This window comes from Podarcis vaucheri, assembly GCF_965113315.1.
Source record: "Podarcis vaucheri genome assembly, chromosome: 7".
Classification (NCBI taxonomy): Eukaryota; Metazoa; Chordata; class Lepidosauria; order Squamata; family Lacertidae; genus Podarcis; species Podarcis vaucheri.
In genome coordinates this window covers 41,079,061-41,097,725 of record NC_138765.1, presented here as the reverse complement: position 1 = coordinate 41,097,725, position 18,665 = coordinate 41,079,061, and the positions used below count along the sequence as shown (strand labels likewise).

General features: G+C 48.9%; 1 protein-coding gene across 5 annotated transcripts in view; it reads right to left on the bottom strand.

Annotated features, from left to right (window-relative positions):
- NDRG4 (NDRG family member 4) overlaps window positions 1-18,665 on the bottom strand; it is a 50,168-nt gene that overhangs the window by 14,138 nt on the left and 17,365 nt on the right. For 3 of the 5 annotated variants that reach the window (XM_082230788.1, XM_082230787.1, XM_082230786.1), the window contains exons 4-8: window positions 8,844-8,949; window positions 5,567-5,687; window positions 3,996-4,058; window positions 3,425-3,485; window positions 2,697-2,783 (exon numbers count right to left, since the gene is read on the bottom strand). In XM_082230788.1, the coding sequence (XP_082086914.1) occupies window positions 2,697-2,783; window positions 3,425-3,485; window positions 3,996-4,058; window positions 5,567-5,687; window positions 8,844-8,949 (438 nt within the window). Of the gene's footprint in view, window positions 1-2,696; window positions 2,784-3,424; window positions 3,486-3,995; window positions 4,059-5,566; window positions 5,688-8,843; window positions 8,950-13,706; window positions 13,847-18,665 lie in introns of those variants that run through there. The other 2 variants (XM_082230789.1, XM_082230790.1) reach the window with 2 other exon arrangements.

The following is an 18,665-nucleotide window of genomic DNA, read 5'->3' as shown; positions in this document are numbered from 1 at the left end:
ATGGACTCAAGGGCATCCTGATCAAATTTGCAGATGACACCAAACTGGAAGGGGTGGCTAACACCCCAGAGGACAGGAACACACTTCAAAACGACCTTGACAGATTAGAGAACTGGGCCAAAACAAACAAGATGAACTTTAACAGGGAGAAATGTAAAGTATTGCACTTGGGCAAAAAAAATGAGAGGCACAAATACAAGATGGGTGACACATGGCTTGAGAGCAGTACATGTGAAAAGGATCTAGGAGTCTTGGTTGACCACAAACTTGACATGAGCCAACAGTGTGACGCGGCAGCTAAAAAAGCCAATGCAATTCTGGGCTGCATCAATAGGAGTATAGCATCTAGATCAAGGGAAGTAATAGTGCCACTGTATTCTGCTCTGGTCAGACCTCACCTGGAGTACTGTGTCCAGTTCTGGGCACCACAGTTCAAGAAGGACACTGATAAACTGGAACGTGTCCAGAGGAGGGCAACCAAAATGGTCAAAGGCCTGGAAACGATGCCTTATAATGAACGGCTAAGGGAGCTGGGCATGTTTAGCCTGGAGAAGAGGAGGTTAAGAGGTGATATGATAGCCATGTTCAAATATATAAAAGGATGTCATATAGAAGAGGGAGAAAGGTTGTTTTCTGCTGCTCCAGAGAAGCAGACACGGAGCAATGGATCCAAACTACAAGAAAGAAGATTCTACCTAAACATTAGGAAGAACTTCCTGACAGTAAGAGCTGTTTGACAGTGGAATTTGCTGCCAAGGAGTGTGGTGGAGTCTCCTACTTTGGAGGTCTTTAAGCAGAGGCTTGACAACCATATGTCAGGAGTGCTCTGATGGTGTTTCCTGCTTGGCAGGGGGTTGGACTCGATGGCCCTTGTGGTCTATTCCAACTCTATGATTCTATGATTCTATGATCCCATCAGCCCCAGCCAGCACAGATGTCTGGTGCAGGGGATGATGCACATAGTCCAAAACATTTGGAAGACCATTGATTGGGGAAGGCCGGTCTAATTCCCTTTTAAGTCATCTGAGCTTTTGAGCCCATCAATGTTATTTTGTGGTCACTATGAAGCCCCAAATTAGATGTGAACTCAGGGGGGCAGGGCACAGACTAAAAGCAGGCCTCTCCCTCTGCAGTTCAGGGATATTAAGATAGGGCAGTCCACTGTGATGGGCTAAGGATGACTGAGACTTTATGTGTTTGAAATATCCTACAGGTGAGTCAAGAATTTCAGTTAGCTCATTCCAGGCAATGGACTGTCAGGAGTGGACATAGAACCCAGTCACTTGGACCCAAGCCAAGTGGGGAGCAGAACTCTTGGGAGGAGCTGTCTTGTCAGCTGGGGATGGCCCACTGTTGCCCACCTGCCCTCTGTCTCCTGAGATAACCCATCATCACACACCCAACCAAGTATGAGCCATGCTGTGACACCCACAGAAAGGAATGGCAGTGTGCTCTGGTACAGGGCTCCAGGTTGCAGAAGCCTCCATCACAAGGCTGGAAAATAGGAGCAAAGGACCATGGTAACTACTATACAGATCCAGCACTGCACTGAGCCACAGGTAGCTTTATTTTGGGAGGTGTGGGGGGTTTTAATTGCCCCAAGAATGGTTGCATGTGAACACGCTGCACACCCCAGTAGCCTACCGAAAAAGAGCTAGCTTGTCACATTAAATGTGTGAGCAGCTTCCAGGTCTGGGCCTCTAATTAGGCAGAGTGAGGCAGCTACCTCAGGTGGCAGATGCTGAAGAGTGGCAGCAGCAAGCTCTTTAGGGGCTGGGCTCTGTGTGCCATTTGCACACTCTACATACCCCACTCTCAACACTTCTGTGTTAAGTCACTCATTGCCTTCATTGCTGAAGGTTGAACTGCTTTTCTTCTCAAGTTGTGCAAATGGTGAGGGGAGGGGAGGTCACAGGGATTAAGCAAACAGATGCAAAAATGATTTTTTTGCACAGGTTATTGCGGTCTGGGATATTTTGAGCAAGAATTCAAAACCCTAGATGGAGATTAGTAAACAGCTGCTCAATTTGTGATAGCACAAAAATGAAAACCCCTACATGCCTGGGTTGGGTTAAGAAAACCCTGGGATTTCTTAATTATGGATCAATTAGCACAGCAATTTAGAAGCCAAGAAAGGAGACAGAAACAGACCATTTTATGAAGGACTGGCAGGCAGTAATAACATACCTGGAAACAGAACCAGTGAATTAGGACAAGCCACATGAGGGCAAATGTACTCATCGTTTATACTAATTACCTCAGAATATATTGCTTTCTGTTTGTTTGTTTGTTTGTTTGTTTGTTTTTTGTATGCTAAGCAAATCAAACTAAAAGTGAGCAATCAGGGAGGCCATTGTAATTAGATTTTTTATTGATAGGAAAGGAGGGGAATTTTTTTTTCACATTTTATGTATTAATGGCAGGTAAAAATGGATAAAACAATAAGTTGCCAACACCTGCCCCCCAAACATGCCCTGTGGCCCCACTCTGTATGGGCTGCTCTGTATGGGTTGTCAAAGGGAGATGCATGAACTTTGCTTTTTGCACAGATGTTCATGGATCCAAAGAGACCTCACTCAGCTGTCCATCCCCAGCACTGAGTCTACTTGAGCAGCAGCATCAGAAACCTCAATTGGCCTGCGGAGACTTGGCTCTGACACACACCCAGTAGCGGCAGGGAGGAGAGGCTGTCTCACCTTGGTGGCTGCCCAGTCAATCCAACCTTTGCCATTGGGGTCCACATTGACCAGAACAAGGCCTTCAACCAGATCTGGGAAGATCAGCTAAATTCAAAACAGATAGACAGGCAGATTGAGTTTATTCTGGCTCACAGATGTACCCACTGGGACAGAGAGGTAATTAGTAAGCATAAAAGCGAGCATCATAAAGCAAGCACTATATCTTTAGAATCTAAAAATACAAATACACTGATTGGATAACCTTCTCTAGCCTTCCCCAACCTGGTGCCCTCCAAATGCTTTTAGACTACGACTGCCATCAGCCCCAGCCAGCGGAGCAGTGCTTTTCTGGAACTGATGGGAGTTGTAGTTTAAAACATTTGGAGGGCACCAAGTCAAGGAAGGCTGCTCTGCCCAGTAACAAGGCACAGTCAGTCCACTTCAGAGCCACAACTTGAGACTTTCCTGGGGAGTTAAGAAATCAAAGGGAGGGGTGGAGAAAGCCCTTTCTCTCCAAAGCCCTGAGCTGCAAGTCCCAGGTCACTTCAAATAGGAATTGCTGGTACTATCACTCTTCTTACCCGGCAATCAGCTTCATTGAGTAAGCATGCCAAGGATCAGACTGCAGGTCCCTGCCCTGGAAAACACCAAAAATGGTGCTGGGCCTTGATAGTTGTTTTTTTAAACCCAAAAACCCTTGTCTGGCTAGGATGCAGGACACACCCACCCACCATCTGATCACTTACAGCAAACTTGGCAAGGACATAAGCGCCTGCTCCCACACCAATCCCGATCACATACTTGAACCTGCGGAAAGAAAAGTGATCAGTGGTCCCCTAGGTAGCCACTTCCCTTCCTTCCTCCCACTGGTGGACTTTCGTGGCTGTCCTTCAAGCCTCCTTCACTCAACTAAAGTTTGATGCTTCGTGTTTGATGCCAAATATCTTAATCATAGAACTTTTATAAGACAAATACTATCAGATTATTTATTTCCTTCCAAGCAACTCATTAACCAGATCTAAAATATTCCTCAGCTTTATCAGTGGCAATTTATCCAATTATTTCATCCACCGTTCACTCATGCCATCATTTTCTCCATCCTGCTGCCTTCTGGATGGGTTGGACTACATCAACCCCAGCCAGAAGGACCAGATGGTGTTGGGGAAGATGGGAACCAGAGTCCAAAACATCTAGAGGGCAAGAGGCTGGCAAAGGTATGATGCTTTTGCTCCCAGCTAAATTAAAAACCATCCTCCTGGGAGTCCTGCCCCATCATGTGATTTCACAACAAGGACAAGTAGGTTACCCAAGGCTCACCCAAAGTGCTGGACGACACTGGGCAGCATGGCAGCTAACTGGTCCATGGAAGGATACTGGTACCTGTGAAGACAAAGAAGGAGAGCCAGGACACAATGTTGAAGTCTTTTCCTAGCATGATGGGGGAGATCTGAGGGAAAGACCGACAGGAACTAGGGAAGCACCCCCTTTTTTTGCTCTTCTGGGGAAGCCCCAATTCTCCTTTAGAGAAGTCCCCATCCTCTGAGCCAGTCCTGGGCCTCTCCTTCCTCCCCCAATCAGTGGGGGTGTGGGGCTGGCCTGATTCAGCATCTGAGCTATTGGTTGCCCATGCCATTTACCCTTAGAGAAGGTCCAGCCGTGTTTGCCTTGAACCAGGGCCAGCTCACATGACCAACATGACTGATACCCTGACTCATGACAGTTATTCCTCCCAGGAAGAGTTGATATCAGCATGCAATGAGAAGGTCGTCATCCACCGCAAGTTTCACATCCTCACTAGGTTGCCAAGTTACAACCATCACCACAGCATGACCCACAAGGGAGTGTTTGAGGGACTCCGTTTAAGGCAGGGATGGAGAACCCAGATGGGGTCCAAGTGCAATTCTCATTGGCTCCAGCCCACCTGGCTGACGGCTGGTGATGACGGAAGCTGAGGTCTGACAATGCCTAGAGGGCCACACGTTCCTCATCCCTGATGGGAAACCTGGCCAGGTGTGGCCAGCTGTGCTGGAAGACAGGTGTAGCAATGATGATCAAGCAATCCCATAACACAGCAAGAACAGAGTGTGTCCTAGACCAGTGTTTCCCAACCGGTGTTCCGCGGCACATGAGTGTGCCGTGAGACGTTGCCTCGTGTGCCGCGAGATGCCTGGAGGGAGGCGGGCGAGTCGGGCGGTGAGAGGCGGGGCGGCGGCGGCGAGGAGAGGCCGCGCCTCCTGCTGCTGCCTGGCGCTCCTCCTCGCAGCCGGCAGCGCTGCCTGGGCGCCTCCGCGTGACTCTGCCTCGCTGGGTTTGGTCTCCCAGCAGAGACGGGTCACACGCGCACCTCCCTCCCTCCCTCAGCCTGCGCGGAGGGAGAGCCAGAGAGAGGCATCGCTCCTGCGCGGCGGGAGAGGGAGCAGCCGGAGCGATGCCCGATGCCCCAAACGAAGGCATGGGACCGGAGGGGAAATCCTCTCCGAGGAGGATTGAGCGCAGCTGAGAGAAGCCTTTCGAGGAGCTGCCGTGTCCCCTGGAAACCCCCTTCCCAGCTCTGCCTGCCTGCCTGCCCAAAGCTTGGAGGTTCCCTGGCAAGGGGGAGGGAAAAAACTTTCACTTTTGTGCGTCCCTCCCGGCGTGACGCTGCGCGCTGACGTCACGGGGCGGGGCTTTAATGGTGGTGTGCCGCGAGATTTTTTTTCAGTAAACAGGTGTGCCGTTGCCCAAAAACGTTTGGGAAACACTGTCCTAGACATTTCAGACTACAACTCCTATCAGCCCCAGCCAGCTCGGCTGTATGATGCTGGTGGATAATGGGAGTTGTAGTTGTAATCCAAAATGCCTGGGGGGGGCGCCAGTTTGGGAGAGGCTGCTCCATGGGAGGCACCTACCCCTGAGGGAACTGTGAGGCCCCTGCCTGCTGCCCAGGAGCATCCACATGGCAGACCACAAAGTGCTTGGTGATCTCTTGCATATCCTCAAAGTTGAAGAAAGTGTTGAAGCAAAGCTTGTCTGCAAGGGAGCAAAGTGGGGGGCGGGAAGAGAGACAGAGTCAAAGTCAACGGGACTCAGGACAAAAAAAAAAAGGTTGCAAAGCTTGAGGAACAAAGAAGCATGTCCTTGGAAATAAATTCTGAGTGATGGTTGCCCCGTCCTTTATTTTATTATATTATTGTATTTACAGCATTTATAAACCTTTGTTTCCTCCAAGGAGCTCAAGGTGGTCTGCGTGGTTCTCACCTTCCCATTCTATCCTCACAACAACCCGGTGAGGCAGTGACTGGCCCAAGGTCACCCAGTGGGCTTCAGGGCTGAGTGTGGATTCGAACTCCAGTCTCCCAGGTCACAGTCTAACACTCTAACCATGAACACCACACTGGCTCTCCTGTGTGAGCTGTTTGTGCCCTAATGTCAGCCAGGTCTGGGGAGGAAGAAATATTCCTTTCAAGCAGTTTCTGCACCAGTGTAACTGCCTAGTGCTGGGGAACCATCATCCCTGGCCTTCAGGGGCCCAGTTGTCCAACCAACAAGGAACCTGTGAAATTGCTGGGTACTTAAAGGGGTTGGAGCATGACACAAATTTGCATTTGTTCATTGTTATGTATAAATGTAGACTGAATTGAAAGGTTAACTGCACTGGCACCAGAGCCCTCTGAAAAGACACCTCTGCCACCAGACACAGGTGGCTTTGAGAGGTCAGGGGAACCCCGAGGAGACTAAAAGGCAGTCCCCAGAGCCTGAAACAGTGGTTCCCAAACTTTTCTGGCCACTGTGTCATTGGTTCCATAAACTGCTCGCCCCCCCCCCCAATACTCACCACTTTGGGAACCACTGATAATGCCTCACAGTCTAGAAAAAGGCACTGGCCTTTTATTTGGCCAGATGGCACACCCAGAGGGTGGTGCTTCCATCTTGACTACCACACCCCCACACTGAAGCTCTGTCAGCATATCCAAGACTTTGCTGAGGCAACTTGTGTTGCCTGCCTCAACCATAGCCAGCAGCACTAGCCATGGGCCTTGCAGAAGGCCTGGTCTGCTTTCCCCAGCTGCTCTGTGGGACCAGGCCTACTAATCTTCCCCTTTCTCGTGCCCACTCCTTGCCTTGCTGGTGGAGTACACCATTGTGCCAGTCCTTGCTGCTGAATGTGCTAACCTTTGGAGTTTCCCACAGAACAGACTTCAACCTCCAGATGTTGGTGGACTCCAACTCCCATCAGCCCCAGCCAGCACAAGCATATGATGCTGGGGTTGGCGGGAGCAAGCCATGCTGGCGCGCACACACTTTAGGGCAGCCTTTGCCAAGCTGGCGCCCTCCAGATGTTGGACTACAACTCCCATCAGCCCCAGCCAGCACAGGGTCATCTAATGCAACTCCCTGCAACACAGAAACACATACTGGAGTGCAATGGTTTGCCACTGGCATTGTCCAGATTCTCAGGGACAGAAATTTCAGGGTAAAGAGGTGACATGGAAACAAGGTCCCTGGATCAGCTCTGCTCCCAGCACAGCCTAGAGCATGCCTGCAAGGAATCAGCCTGCAGCTTTCCATTCTGTTCTCTTGACAGCTTTTTTCCTGCCTCTCTCCTTTTTCAGGCTGTGGCAGATCAGCCTCCCAGCCACCTTTCCTGCAGCCCCCCTCTCCCTCTGCAGCATTCCAAGGTGACCTTTTTGGACAAGCAGCAGCAGTTTCATGCCGAACAGTCACATGACCGCCGCCTCCTCACCCAGCCACATCTCTTCTCCTCCCGCCCCCCCCCCCCCCGGCAGCAGCAACAGCAGCCTCTGCCACCAGCCAGCCTCTGCCAAAGGCACAGGGCAGCAGAGTAGGCCTGATCTTTCCTGGTCAGTTAGTGACCAGTTTGAAATGTCAACACTTGCCATCTGCACTGTCAAAATCTTGGGTTGCAGCTCAGTGGAAAAGCAGCTGCTTTGCCTGCAGAATTCAATTACCAGCATCTCCAGGAAGGGCTGGGAGAGATCCCTGCTTGAAGTCCTGGAGGGCTGCTGCCGGTCAGTGCAGACAACACCGAGCTAGATGGATCAAGCTGTCTGACTCAAAATCATAGTTTCCTATGTTCCTTATTGTTATGATTGGGGAGGCAAGCTCCACATTCAGTGAAGGGTTAGAGTTTGAGAAGACTCCAGCTAATGGATTCCTGAACCCTGGCTGGAAGAGACTGCACTGAGAGATCAGGGGCTGTTGCTTTGGAGCCAAGTTTGCTGAAGCTATGAGAGAAGCATTGAGGGACACTCTTTGGGTGTAATGTTCTGCACCCCCTCTGTTGAAGGCTCCAGGTGTAAATATGTGTGAACAAACCATATTTCTAAGACACGGAAGACTTGGTGCCTTGATTTTGCAAGGGAAATTTGCAACCACCATACTCAAATTGTACAAGACCTTCATGGGCACACAGGTGACAGCGGGCATAAGGAACAGGACCCAACAACAGGGCCTCCAGCTTTAATTATTCATTTAACAAAATTTATGCACTTCTTGATTGAAGTAAAATCTCTAACCAGTTTACAAAAAACATTAAAATTATCGAGAAAGAAAAACAGTTTAAAATAATTAAAACAGCCAAAAAAGATTAAAGGGTGTCAGCATCTACATGTCTGGATAGGCCTGCCTTAAATGAAAGTTATACCCAGGCCCTGAAAAGAGTACAGCGAAGGGCCTCCTTGATGTCAAGAGGCAGGGAGTTTCAAATTTATTTATTTATTTATTGGTCTCAATTTTCATCTGCCTCTTGATCTGCTGGACCAGCCTAGTCTAAGAATAAATGCAAGAATTTATACCCTTTTTTGAAATACTCGTTTTATCTGAGGAAGCGTTTGGTGTAGTTCGGAAGCTTATGTCACCTTCAGACTTTTGGCTGGCCTAATCATAGTTCTCTACCCAACTCTGTGTCTCTGTTTCTTGGTGACCAACTAAAATCGGACCCCTCTCTTCTGCCTCAAAACATCTTGGGACTCGCAGCCCCACAAGTGCAAATCAGCCAAGGAGGCCTCAGGCACTGAAGTTGCGGCCTGCTGCCCCCATCCTGCTCCTTTCTGGTGCCCAAACCATGAAGCACAGTTGGTCCAATCAACAGCAACTGAGAACCTCCCACCCTTTGGTGGAGTTACTCCTCTCCTGCCCTGGTCAGAAGGAAAGTGCTACACTTACGATTGAGTCCCACATCATGGTACGTCAGGAGAGCCGGGCGATTTCCCTTCGGGGACCCCCGAATGACGACATGCAGCAGCCCATATGGAGTCTCAATATCGTGCTCCTGGAGGAAAGATGGAAGAGAAAGAGTTGTATCAGTCCTCCCCTGGCAGGAAGAAGGGTCCAGGTGCACATTGCTTGATCCGCTTCAGAATGGAGGAAGAGGCACCTCTGTCTTCTCTCTCTGATTCCCACTTTCCAATTTTCCCTGTGGAAGGCACTGCTGCTTCCATGGTCAGCCTGTTTGTACTGTTAGAAGAAGCCAGTCCCCATTTTCCCATAAGACCTCAGAAGTGTGGAAGCCTGGCTCCCCTGCCCATCCTCTTTGTGTGTTTCCAGGGCCACCACAAAAGTCATCAGCAAGTATGGTGGAGCAGTTAAGAGTGCCAAACTAAGACCTGGGTTCAAACCCTGCCACCCTCTGCCATGAAGCTCACCAGGTGACCTTGGGCCAGTCACTACCTCTCAACCTATTCTACCTCACAGGGTTGTTGTGTGGATTAAATGAGGAGGAGGAGGACTGTGTACGGCACCTTAAGCACCTTGGAGAAAAAGGTGGGATATAAATGCAATGAAATAATAAATATATATATATAATAAGTGGGCAGAGGGATGAACATCCATATCCTGCATGGGATAAGTGGGGTTCCCCTCTCGTAAAACACACATAGTAGCAATCTACCTCATGGAGCTGCTGTGAGAACAACCTAAAACACCCACTTTTTAAAAGGACTCCCTGAATGATATATATAAAAATGATGCAAATAGACTGCAATTTGTTAAGTTGAAGTGATACATTTCTAGGATGATGGCCTAGGGTAGTCAATTCCAGTAACGATGTGGGAGCCAGTAGATCAGGGACCAATTCATCTGCTCTATCACACCATGGACCCACAAGAAAGAGAGAGGCAGAAAATGGGGGTCAAACAGCAGCAAGGTGGAGGCCAACTTCCTGCCAGGATGGATCAAATGTATCTGAACATAGCTGATGATGGGGCATCTGACTATGGGTCCCTAGTGACCCTGGCCTAGTGAAATTATTCAAAACAGAAGGCTGTAATCTGTCCCTGTCCTGAGAGGCTGGGCACCAATGCCCCTGATGCCAACGCATGAGTATAAGGGCCACAGTTGCCAACAATATTCATAAATATTCTAGTGGCCCAAAGGACTCAAGGAAGGGATTGGGGCCCTGCTGCTCACTTGGAAGAAGGCAATCCAGATCTATTATTAGCTAATAATAATAATAATAATAATAATAATAATAATAATAATGTATATCCTGCTTATATGCCAAAATGGCTTCTAAGTTATTTACAACTGTAAGATCAATCCATAATTAAAATACGGAATAATATTACAACATCTTTAATTAAAAACCACAATAAAGCCAAGCTATGGGAAAACATAACCATTAAAACTATTTTAAACAGAAACAGCTAAGCCAATAACCTGGGAAGCTGTTCCAGGCTCCTGCTCATGGCAGCTCCCCTGTTCTGTTCAGTTCTACAATATCCCAAATTACACACACACATTCCAAATGCAGTTGCAAAATAAAATTGGTATAGTTTTCCCCAAGCTGGTGTCCTCCAGATGTTTTGAACTACAACTCCCATCAGCCCCAGCAACATTTGGCCATATTGGCTGATGCTGATGGGAGTTGTAGGTCTGGGGCAGGAAGGGTAGCATGAAGGCATTATCATTCTGCCTTTCCTGATAATCCCCAATATGCTATTCAGCTTTTTCATAGCAGCCACCATCCTGGTCAACATTTTCATTGATAAAATGGATAAAAATACTTTTAAGGCATACATGAATCTATCTCTGTAAGCTGCTTAGAGGATTTGCTTACAGCTAAGGGATATGCAAATTTTGTCAAATAAAATTAAAATGAGACAATTCGACTAGTATTGAGGAAATGTTTTTCAAACCCGTTAAAAACCTGAAAGTGCTGCAGAATAGCTTAGTATTGTTATTCTTTCTTCTTCTACTAGCTCCTAGCCATGGTGGTTCCACAGCTGAAGGCAGTAATGCTCCTGAATAACAGATGCTGGAAGTCACAGGAGGGGAGACGGCGCTTGTGCTCAGAGACTGCTTTCTCATGGTCATCTGGTTGGCCACTGTGAGAACAGAATTCTGGACTGGATGGGCCCTTGGCCTGATCCAGCAGGCTCTTTCTATGTTCTTCCAATTATCTGGAGCCAAGTTTTGGCAGTGGAGCCCCTTCTCAGGGCCAGGTCTTTGTTCTGGAACATCTTCCTGTTGCATGGGATACGCTTTGGTATGGTTCGGCCTCACGCCATGCCAGTTAAGCTCTAGGGACAGCAAGACAATGTGGCTCCTTCTCACATCAGCATCTCACAAGCATGACCAGCATCACTTGTGACCAGACAGTGTTGGCAGAGGTTCTCAGACTGTGGTGGGAATATTTCCTTTGGGCTTCAGAACATGTGCAGGCTGCCATTGCATGAATGAGTAGCTCCAAATAGCTTGTACATACCTGGGATTGGGGGCGGGGGGGGTTACCAGGGTGGAAGGTGTCAATTCCAGAAGCTTCACCACCTCTCATTTTTTATATTGTACATCTATTGCATCTCTGTTTTGATATAGTCAATTGCATTTTATTGCTCTCTTGCAGAAAAATGCAGAATATAACTTAGATAGATAGAACATTAAAAATGAGGCCATAGATAGGGCATTTGGGATGGGAGAGGCCAGCAGCTCTGCAACACACAGAATCCTCCTCTGGGTAACAAATGCCCAGTTTGCCCTTCCCACTCCAGAATGGGGAGGGGAACGGAAGAGAGCCCCTGAAACAAATGCCCAGAGTGCCCCAGGCTCCTATACTTACTCTCACGTAGTACCCTATTCAAGAAATCCTCACAGCCTGTCAGATTGGGCTACGCGGCCCAGTAGTCTGACTCAGTACTAGGCGACTCACAGCTCTTCTGAAAGACCAGCTTCATCGGGCTCCTCCCTCAGCTGACCTCCACAGCAGCCATTTCAACTGGCAATAGCAGATGGGGAGAGATGGAAGCAAGGAAGGGCAAAGAGAGACCAAAGTGGTGGCGGCGGAGAGGCTGCCATGCCAGAAAGGAGGGCAAGAGGGGGAGGGGGGAGGTTGGCCCTCATGATCCAGCAGAACTCATGGCTCCCATTCCACCCCAGCAAAATCTCCCCACCGAGACCCACAGAGGAAGCTGCATATTTTAGAAGCAAACGCCTTTTGGGGGGAACCCTGTAGATTAGAGGCAACAACACCCACACAGTCTATACCCCCTACTCCACCCTGTAGCAGGGGAGCAACCAAAAAGCTGCTGTAAAGAGCTTGGCCACCCACTTCTCCCCTTCCAGTCCCACCACCACCCTTGAGGAGGATCAGGCTGCCCTTATGGGAAACTCTTCCTTTCTTCCCTTCATCCTGGCAGCTTTAGCCAAGAGTATCCCCACATCATCTTGGAAGTGGAGTGAGATGCCTATTAAGAGCATCAGCAATGCTGGGGATGGGGAGAGAGAGAGAGAGAGAGAGAGAGAGAGAGAGAGAGAGAGAGATCCATCCCTGTCAAGGGCAAGCTTTACTCAAGGTCAAACAGCAGGGCAGAGCTAAAAGGCAAGGCAGCCCTCCAGATGGACAGCCCTGGCTCAGCTCTGCCTCCAGGCTCCACCTGCTCTGTCCTTGATGGGGAAAGCTCTGGGGGCTCTGGGGAAGAAGAGTTTGCCAGGGGTGGTCTCAGCAAGGACAGAGAAACGTCTTGCCTCAGCTTCATGGCGCCAAAGATGTTCTCCTCCTGCTTTGCAAATGAGTCCCGACACCAGCGCAAAGCCACAAATGAGGTTCTCTTCCTCCATCCACCTCTGCAAGCCAGGCAGGGAGGCTCTAAGAGGACAGCCAGTAGGAATGGGAACAGCGAGGGAAGGAGGGAAGGAGCTGTGTACGTGCCAAAAGGGATGCTGGGTGTGCAGAGAAAATGGTGCACTTTCTCTCCCCAGATGCCACACATGCCCTTTGCACAGCAGAGAGGTGACACCAGGCAGCAGCATGCGCCTCAACAGAACCTCTCGCCCATCTGCTTGCTGGGTGCTTCAGACACAACAGCAAAGAGGGAAACTGCAGGAACCAGCCATGGATTATCCCCCTCCTCCTCCCCTCCCCCAAAATGCCTGCAGCCTCAGCCCTTGTCACTGCAAAATGAGGAGATGCTTCCCCTGCCCGCCAGCCCCGCTGGTTGCACCCAGGGAATCCACAAAGGTTTCCCATGCCCTGTCTCCATAGTGCACCATCCAAGTCTGTGATTGTCCCGAAGGGAAGCAGGAACAAGAGGCTTGGTCCATCCTGTGGACCCTTTTCCCCTCAATGCCAGGTTGAAGCAATCGCAGAGTGTACTGGAGCCAGGGCAGAATGCCTCTCTGCTTTGCCACGAAATGCCTACACATATCTCCTGGCATTTAAAAATGAGAAGGCAAGACCTCCAGGCCAAGCTGGTCTTTATCACTTGGAATGCATCGTGCCTTGATTTCTCCTTCCGTGGCTGCAAAGGGAAAAACACCACCCGCCTCCTAAGAGAGGATGGCCCAGGCTGTCCTTCAAGCCTCCTACCTGCCACACGTGCTCAAGGACTAGTGCAGATCCATCCCCCTCATATTGGAATGTGTTAAGCTGGGGCGGAAAACACTGAGGTTAAGGAGCAGGCTGGGGTCTCCAGTAACGTGGGGGGGGGTGCCCCCTTCCCTTTCCCAGCAGTGGCATGCAGCAGCCCCACCACCTGCACACACACACACACACACACACACACACCATTTCTTGCCTGGCTGAGCTGTACCTACCCCATCCCAGCACTCTGGCATGGTGAGCTGCCTTTCTTCTTCTGAAGGAGAAGGAGCAAGAGCAGCAGCAGCAGCAGCAGCAACGTCCTCCTCTGCCTCTCTGGCCACTTCCAGCTCTCTCTCTTTCAGCTGGGAAGATGCACAGCTCTGCAGTGGGCTGGCCTCTTTCCACCGGCCTTGATAAAGGAGACCCACCCCCCTGGCTTAACTCCTCCTCCTCCTCCCCAGCTCACCAGGGAAAGATTGGTTTGAAGCATTCTACTGCTCAAATGGAGCCCAGTGATAGGCAAGGGCGGGGAGGTGGGGGGGATGAGTCATGCTCCCGCTGGATGGAAATGCACCTGTTTGTTTTTATTTATTTATTTATTTCCCAACAACATTACTACACAGCCAGCCAGTCTCCATTTTACCCTCATGAATAAAGATGGGAGCACGCAGGCAGAAGGGCAGAGTGCTGACATTCACTTTCTATGACTGCACCCCCAGGAAGAGGAAGCAGATCTGCAGGCTCACAAAGGGCCCAGAATTGAATGCCTGCATGCCGCACCCCACTAGCATGTTCTCTGAAAGGTGGGAAGGAGAAAGCAAGACAGCCCAGAGGTGCCCCAGCTAGAGGAGGAGGAAGAGTCTCTCTCTCTCTCTCTCTCTCTCTCTCTCTCTCTGTGGTGCACTGCAGTCATGCTCAGCCTTCCCACCTGCCTTCTCCATAGGAAGGGTTAGAGAACATCAAAGCACGTCAGAGAAAGGACAGAGCCTTCCTGCTGCATTCCCAAGTTTCTCTTCCTCTAAACCCGCTCTCCAAATGCAGATGCAAACACACACACAGTCTTCAGGTTGCAGAAATGGAAAGTGGGCACTTTTAGTCTATTCCAAGGACAGAGATACTCAAGGGTTGCTGGGGAAAGACAAGCAGGGAGGGTAGCAAGCAAACTCCTGACCTCTCACTAAAAAGCTGTGCATGCTTAAGGGTTGTGCGTTCATGCACTGAGAGAGCAGTGGAGGGAGGAGACCTGGGGTGGGTAGGCAGCAACCAGCCCACGGGCCTCCTTCCTTGCTCCAACACCCCATCACTTCAGGGAGTGCATCAGATTTTGGGGGCATGCCCAAGGACAGGTTGTTTCAAGTCTGAGAGGTGACAGATCTGTATCTGCAGCATCTTTGACACTGACCACCTTCTGCTGCAAACACCACCCCTCCTGAGGACATTTGCTCTGCAAGAGGGGAGTAACACACATCAACAACCTCTTTGCCTGGGGAGCAGCAGCTCTTCCCCATAGGTGGGGTTTGTCAAGCACAAATCTAGTCCCTTTCTCCAGTATACTTCAATCCTCCAAATAAATATATTTGTGTTCTTTGTGTCACAAAGAGTGCTGGGTGCAGAACAGATGAGAATATATAGTCCTATCTCAGGGCACCGTTCATGCTAGGCATCAAAGTTGGAATTCCCAAGTTTCATTCACTCACTTCTTATGGGACATGTTCCACATGATGACACCATACAGTCACTGCCACCCTGTATTTTCCTTGTGGTTCTTCCACCATCTCTCAGACTGCACTGAGTGTTCAGACCCTTGGGCTCTCACTTGTGGGGTGCCTCAGGGTTCCGTCCTCTCCCCCATGCTTTTTAACATCTATATGAAGCTGCTGGGAGAGATCATCAGGGGGTTTGGACTGGGTGTCCATCAATATGCAGATGATACCCAGCTCTACCTCTCTTTCAAATCAGAACCAGTGAAGGCGGTGAAGGTCCTGTGTGAGTGCCTGGAGGGTTTAGAGGAAGAGAAACTTGGGAATGCATGAAGGTGCTTCTCTTGCATTTCACCACTGACCTCCCTCCCTCCTTCCTCAGCAGCCTCATTACCTGAAACTGCAGAGTGTCTGTGTGGAAGGCCAAACAAGGGCAGCAGTATCCCATGCAACTGTCAAGAGGGAAAGAAGTGCAGAAAGGCCCAAAAGTAGATTTAAAAGCAGGAGTCCTCAGAACCCCAAAGAAACAGTTGCAGGAGGAGGGTGGAAACATTCCAATGGTCACCAGAAGAAAGAGGAAAAAACAGAGGTCAAGAAACCAAGGAAAGAAAGTAAAACAAGGCACGACAAGCTGCAAGGAGGTACAGTAGACTCTTCTGGACTCAAAGCCTGGAATGGGAGAAAAGCTCTGAAAAACTGCTCTCTCCCTCTCCACTCCACAGATTAAAAGTGACTGCTGCCTGGCTTTGCTCCCACAGAAAGAGGGAGCAAAAACAGGCTGACATCAGGTTTCCCCAATCTGATGTTCTCCAGACAGTTTTGAAATGCAGGATTATTTTATCCTGTCTTTTTGGAACATACAATTCAACGGCAGTAACTAGTTAGGTACTATTTCAGTAGTCTAGTTTGGTTCATTATCTCAAGCCATTTCAGCTCCAGACAAAACTTGGGGGAAATGAAAGTAGCGTTACGCGCCCCATTTTAATTCTACCTTTCCTCTGAGGAGCCAATCCCCTACCCTTATCCTTGCAACATCACTGTGAGGTGCGATTGGTGAAGCTTTAGGCCACCCCATGAAGTTTGTGCCTGATTGGAGATTTGAATCCAGCCCTCCCTGTTCTAAGTCTGACACTTTATCCACAATGAGATCCTCAGTTTTATTATGAAGACAGACAGACAGACAGACACACACACACCACACACCCATTAGTTGCTGTACACATGAAATGAGACCAAGAAGCTGGCGTGTTTCATATTGTCTTCTCAACGGGATTCTTTATTAACTTTAATACCATTCTTAACAATCTGAAATCTGGCATAGTGTGAGTTGGACTCTGCAGTTGATTATAAATATTGTCAGGTTTTCAACATTGTGGTTTCTTAGATGACAACTTAATTCCGCTCTATCTAAAATCAAATCTGGCAGGCCTGACAGATTCATCAGAATCTGGTCCAGAAACCAGATCTTTTGGTTTGCAGCACAACTGCAGTCTGCAGAAAGCTCCAGGTCCCAGATCACAGCCTGGGACAGCAGAGGTAATTCAGGCTGAGTTTGCTGATTTGAGACAGAATCCAATCTGTTGCCAAGCTTTGCTCAGGGCTCAACAAAGTATGCAAATGAACCTGCTGTCCATGGTGCTGAAATAGACAGAGCTGCCCCCTGGCATACTTCAACTGGATCCCAGCATCGGTTTATCAGGGCTAGAAATAGGATCCTGGCTTACTTGGCTGTGTGTGGCTCACCCACACTTCCACTTGCCCTGCTGCTTTCCCCTACAAAAACACGCATTTTAGTGCTGAATCAGAACAAACACCATTCAGGATTTCCAGAGATTGTAATTTGCTGCAATTTAGCACTAAAGAGCAGGTTTTCAGGGGGAATGACAAAACCAATTGGACCCATGCTTTCTAGGCGAAGTGTGGATGAGCTCATTGTCTATGCAGCCAACAGCAGCAAACCCTTGGGGGTGAGATTTGCAAGGATGCAAGCTGGCAAATGTGTATGCTGCAATCACACCTTAAGGTGTACACATATGTAGACTCCAGAGTGTCCGTATGCATGTGCGTGTCACAGATCAGATTTTTCCATATGTGCTTTTGTACACCTTCATCTACACATGAGCACTTTCAGTTGAACTCTGTATCATTGTTTGCAGAAGCAGACTGAGTGTGGAGTAGCAGCCCTAATTAGCCTCCAACAAGTGAAAGTGGAGAATGAAGAACATAACGCTAAAGCAGCTGCTCCATGACTGGACTATAGGGAAATGTGATGAGAGAGGGCTAGACTTGGCTGTTGCTGCATAGATGACAGCAAAGTTTGCCAGGTTCAAACCCAGAAAGGAGTTTCAGGGGCTCCATCAAGCTTGTTTCAAAGAAAGGTGAGAAACAGAAGCTAGAAAGGAGTTCCTGGTGGATCTTCTGGTTTTTATAAGGCCAAAGACCCTGGGAGGCCAAGGACCCTCTTGGCTCAATGTTGCCACTGTTTTGCATTGGGGTCACTTTAAAGAGCCACCCCTGGGAGAAGTTAGCAAATTTGGAGTGCAGGGAGTTTCCATACACTGAGTCAGACCATTGGTTCAACCAGCTCACTATTGTCTGTTCTGACTGGTAGCAGTTCTTCAGAATTCAGAAGTCTTTCCCAGGTCTACCTGCGGATGGTGTGTATTGAACCTGGGACCTTCTGCATGTAGAACCTATGCTGCAACACTGAGCTATGGCCCTTACCCAAAACAATCTAGATTTATTTAGAAATTAACGGCACTATTTCCAAATTTGTGTGTCTGAAGAACCAACCAATAAAGGTGGAACATGTAAATAAAGCATGTAACTCTCACTGGTAGGACTGCAGGAGAAATCCTAAACCAATCAAAACTGCTGATATTGAAAGGATTCAGAATTATTTGGGGGTAGCCAGCATGTGACCAGAGAACTGGAACGAGCTAAGAAATTGGTTGCGATTATCCAAGAGAGAGATCTTAGATAGGGTCCACACGGTGGACTGTTGCAATGAGAGAGAAGCAAAATCAGTTCCAAGAGGTTATTAAGAAAGCCAAACATTTAATAATATTTCGTAAGCCAATGTTGTGGCCACACCTGGAATAGGACTCGCAGTTCAAGTCAACCTGTCTCAAAAATAATATTGTGGGAAATTATCCTGGGGCTAAAATGCCTTCCACACGTGTAAAGGTTGAAGCACTGTAGCCATGTTTTTCTCAGCTGGAAAGCCCCACTTTGTGGAGGTCAGAGAGATATTTAGAAAATTATGAGCAACATGAAGTGGGGAAGGTTTCCTCCCCCAGTTATAATATGGGAGTGCAGCATTGCCTCTGTGGTGTAGCCCAGAGGAGGAACTGCCATGGGGAGAAGGTGACCAGACTCCTGCAGGGGTGAGATCCTTGACAGCGGGGCATAATGACATCCTTGCTCACCACTGACAGACATTGCTAGCTTCTGCTTAGCAGCCAACAAAGCCCTGAACTGTTTGCGAACGGG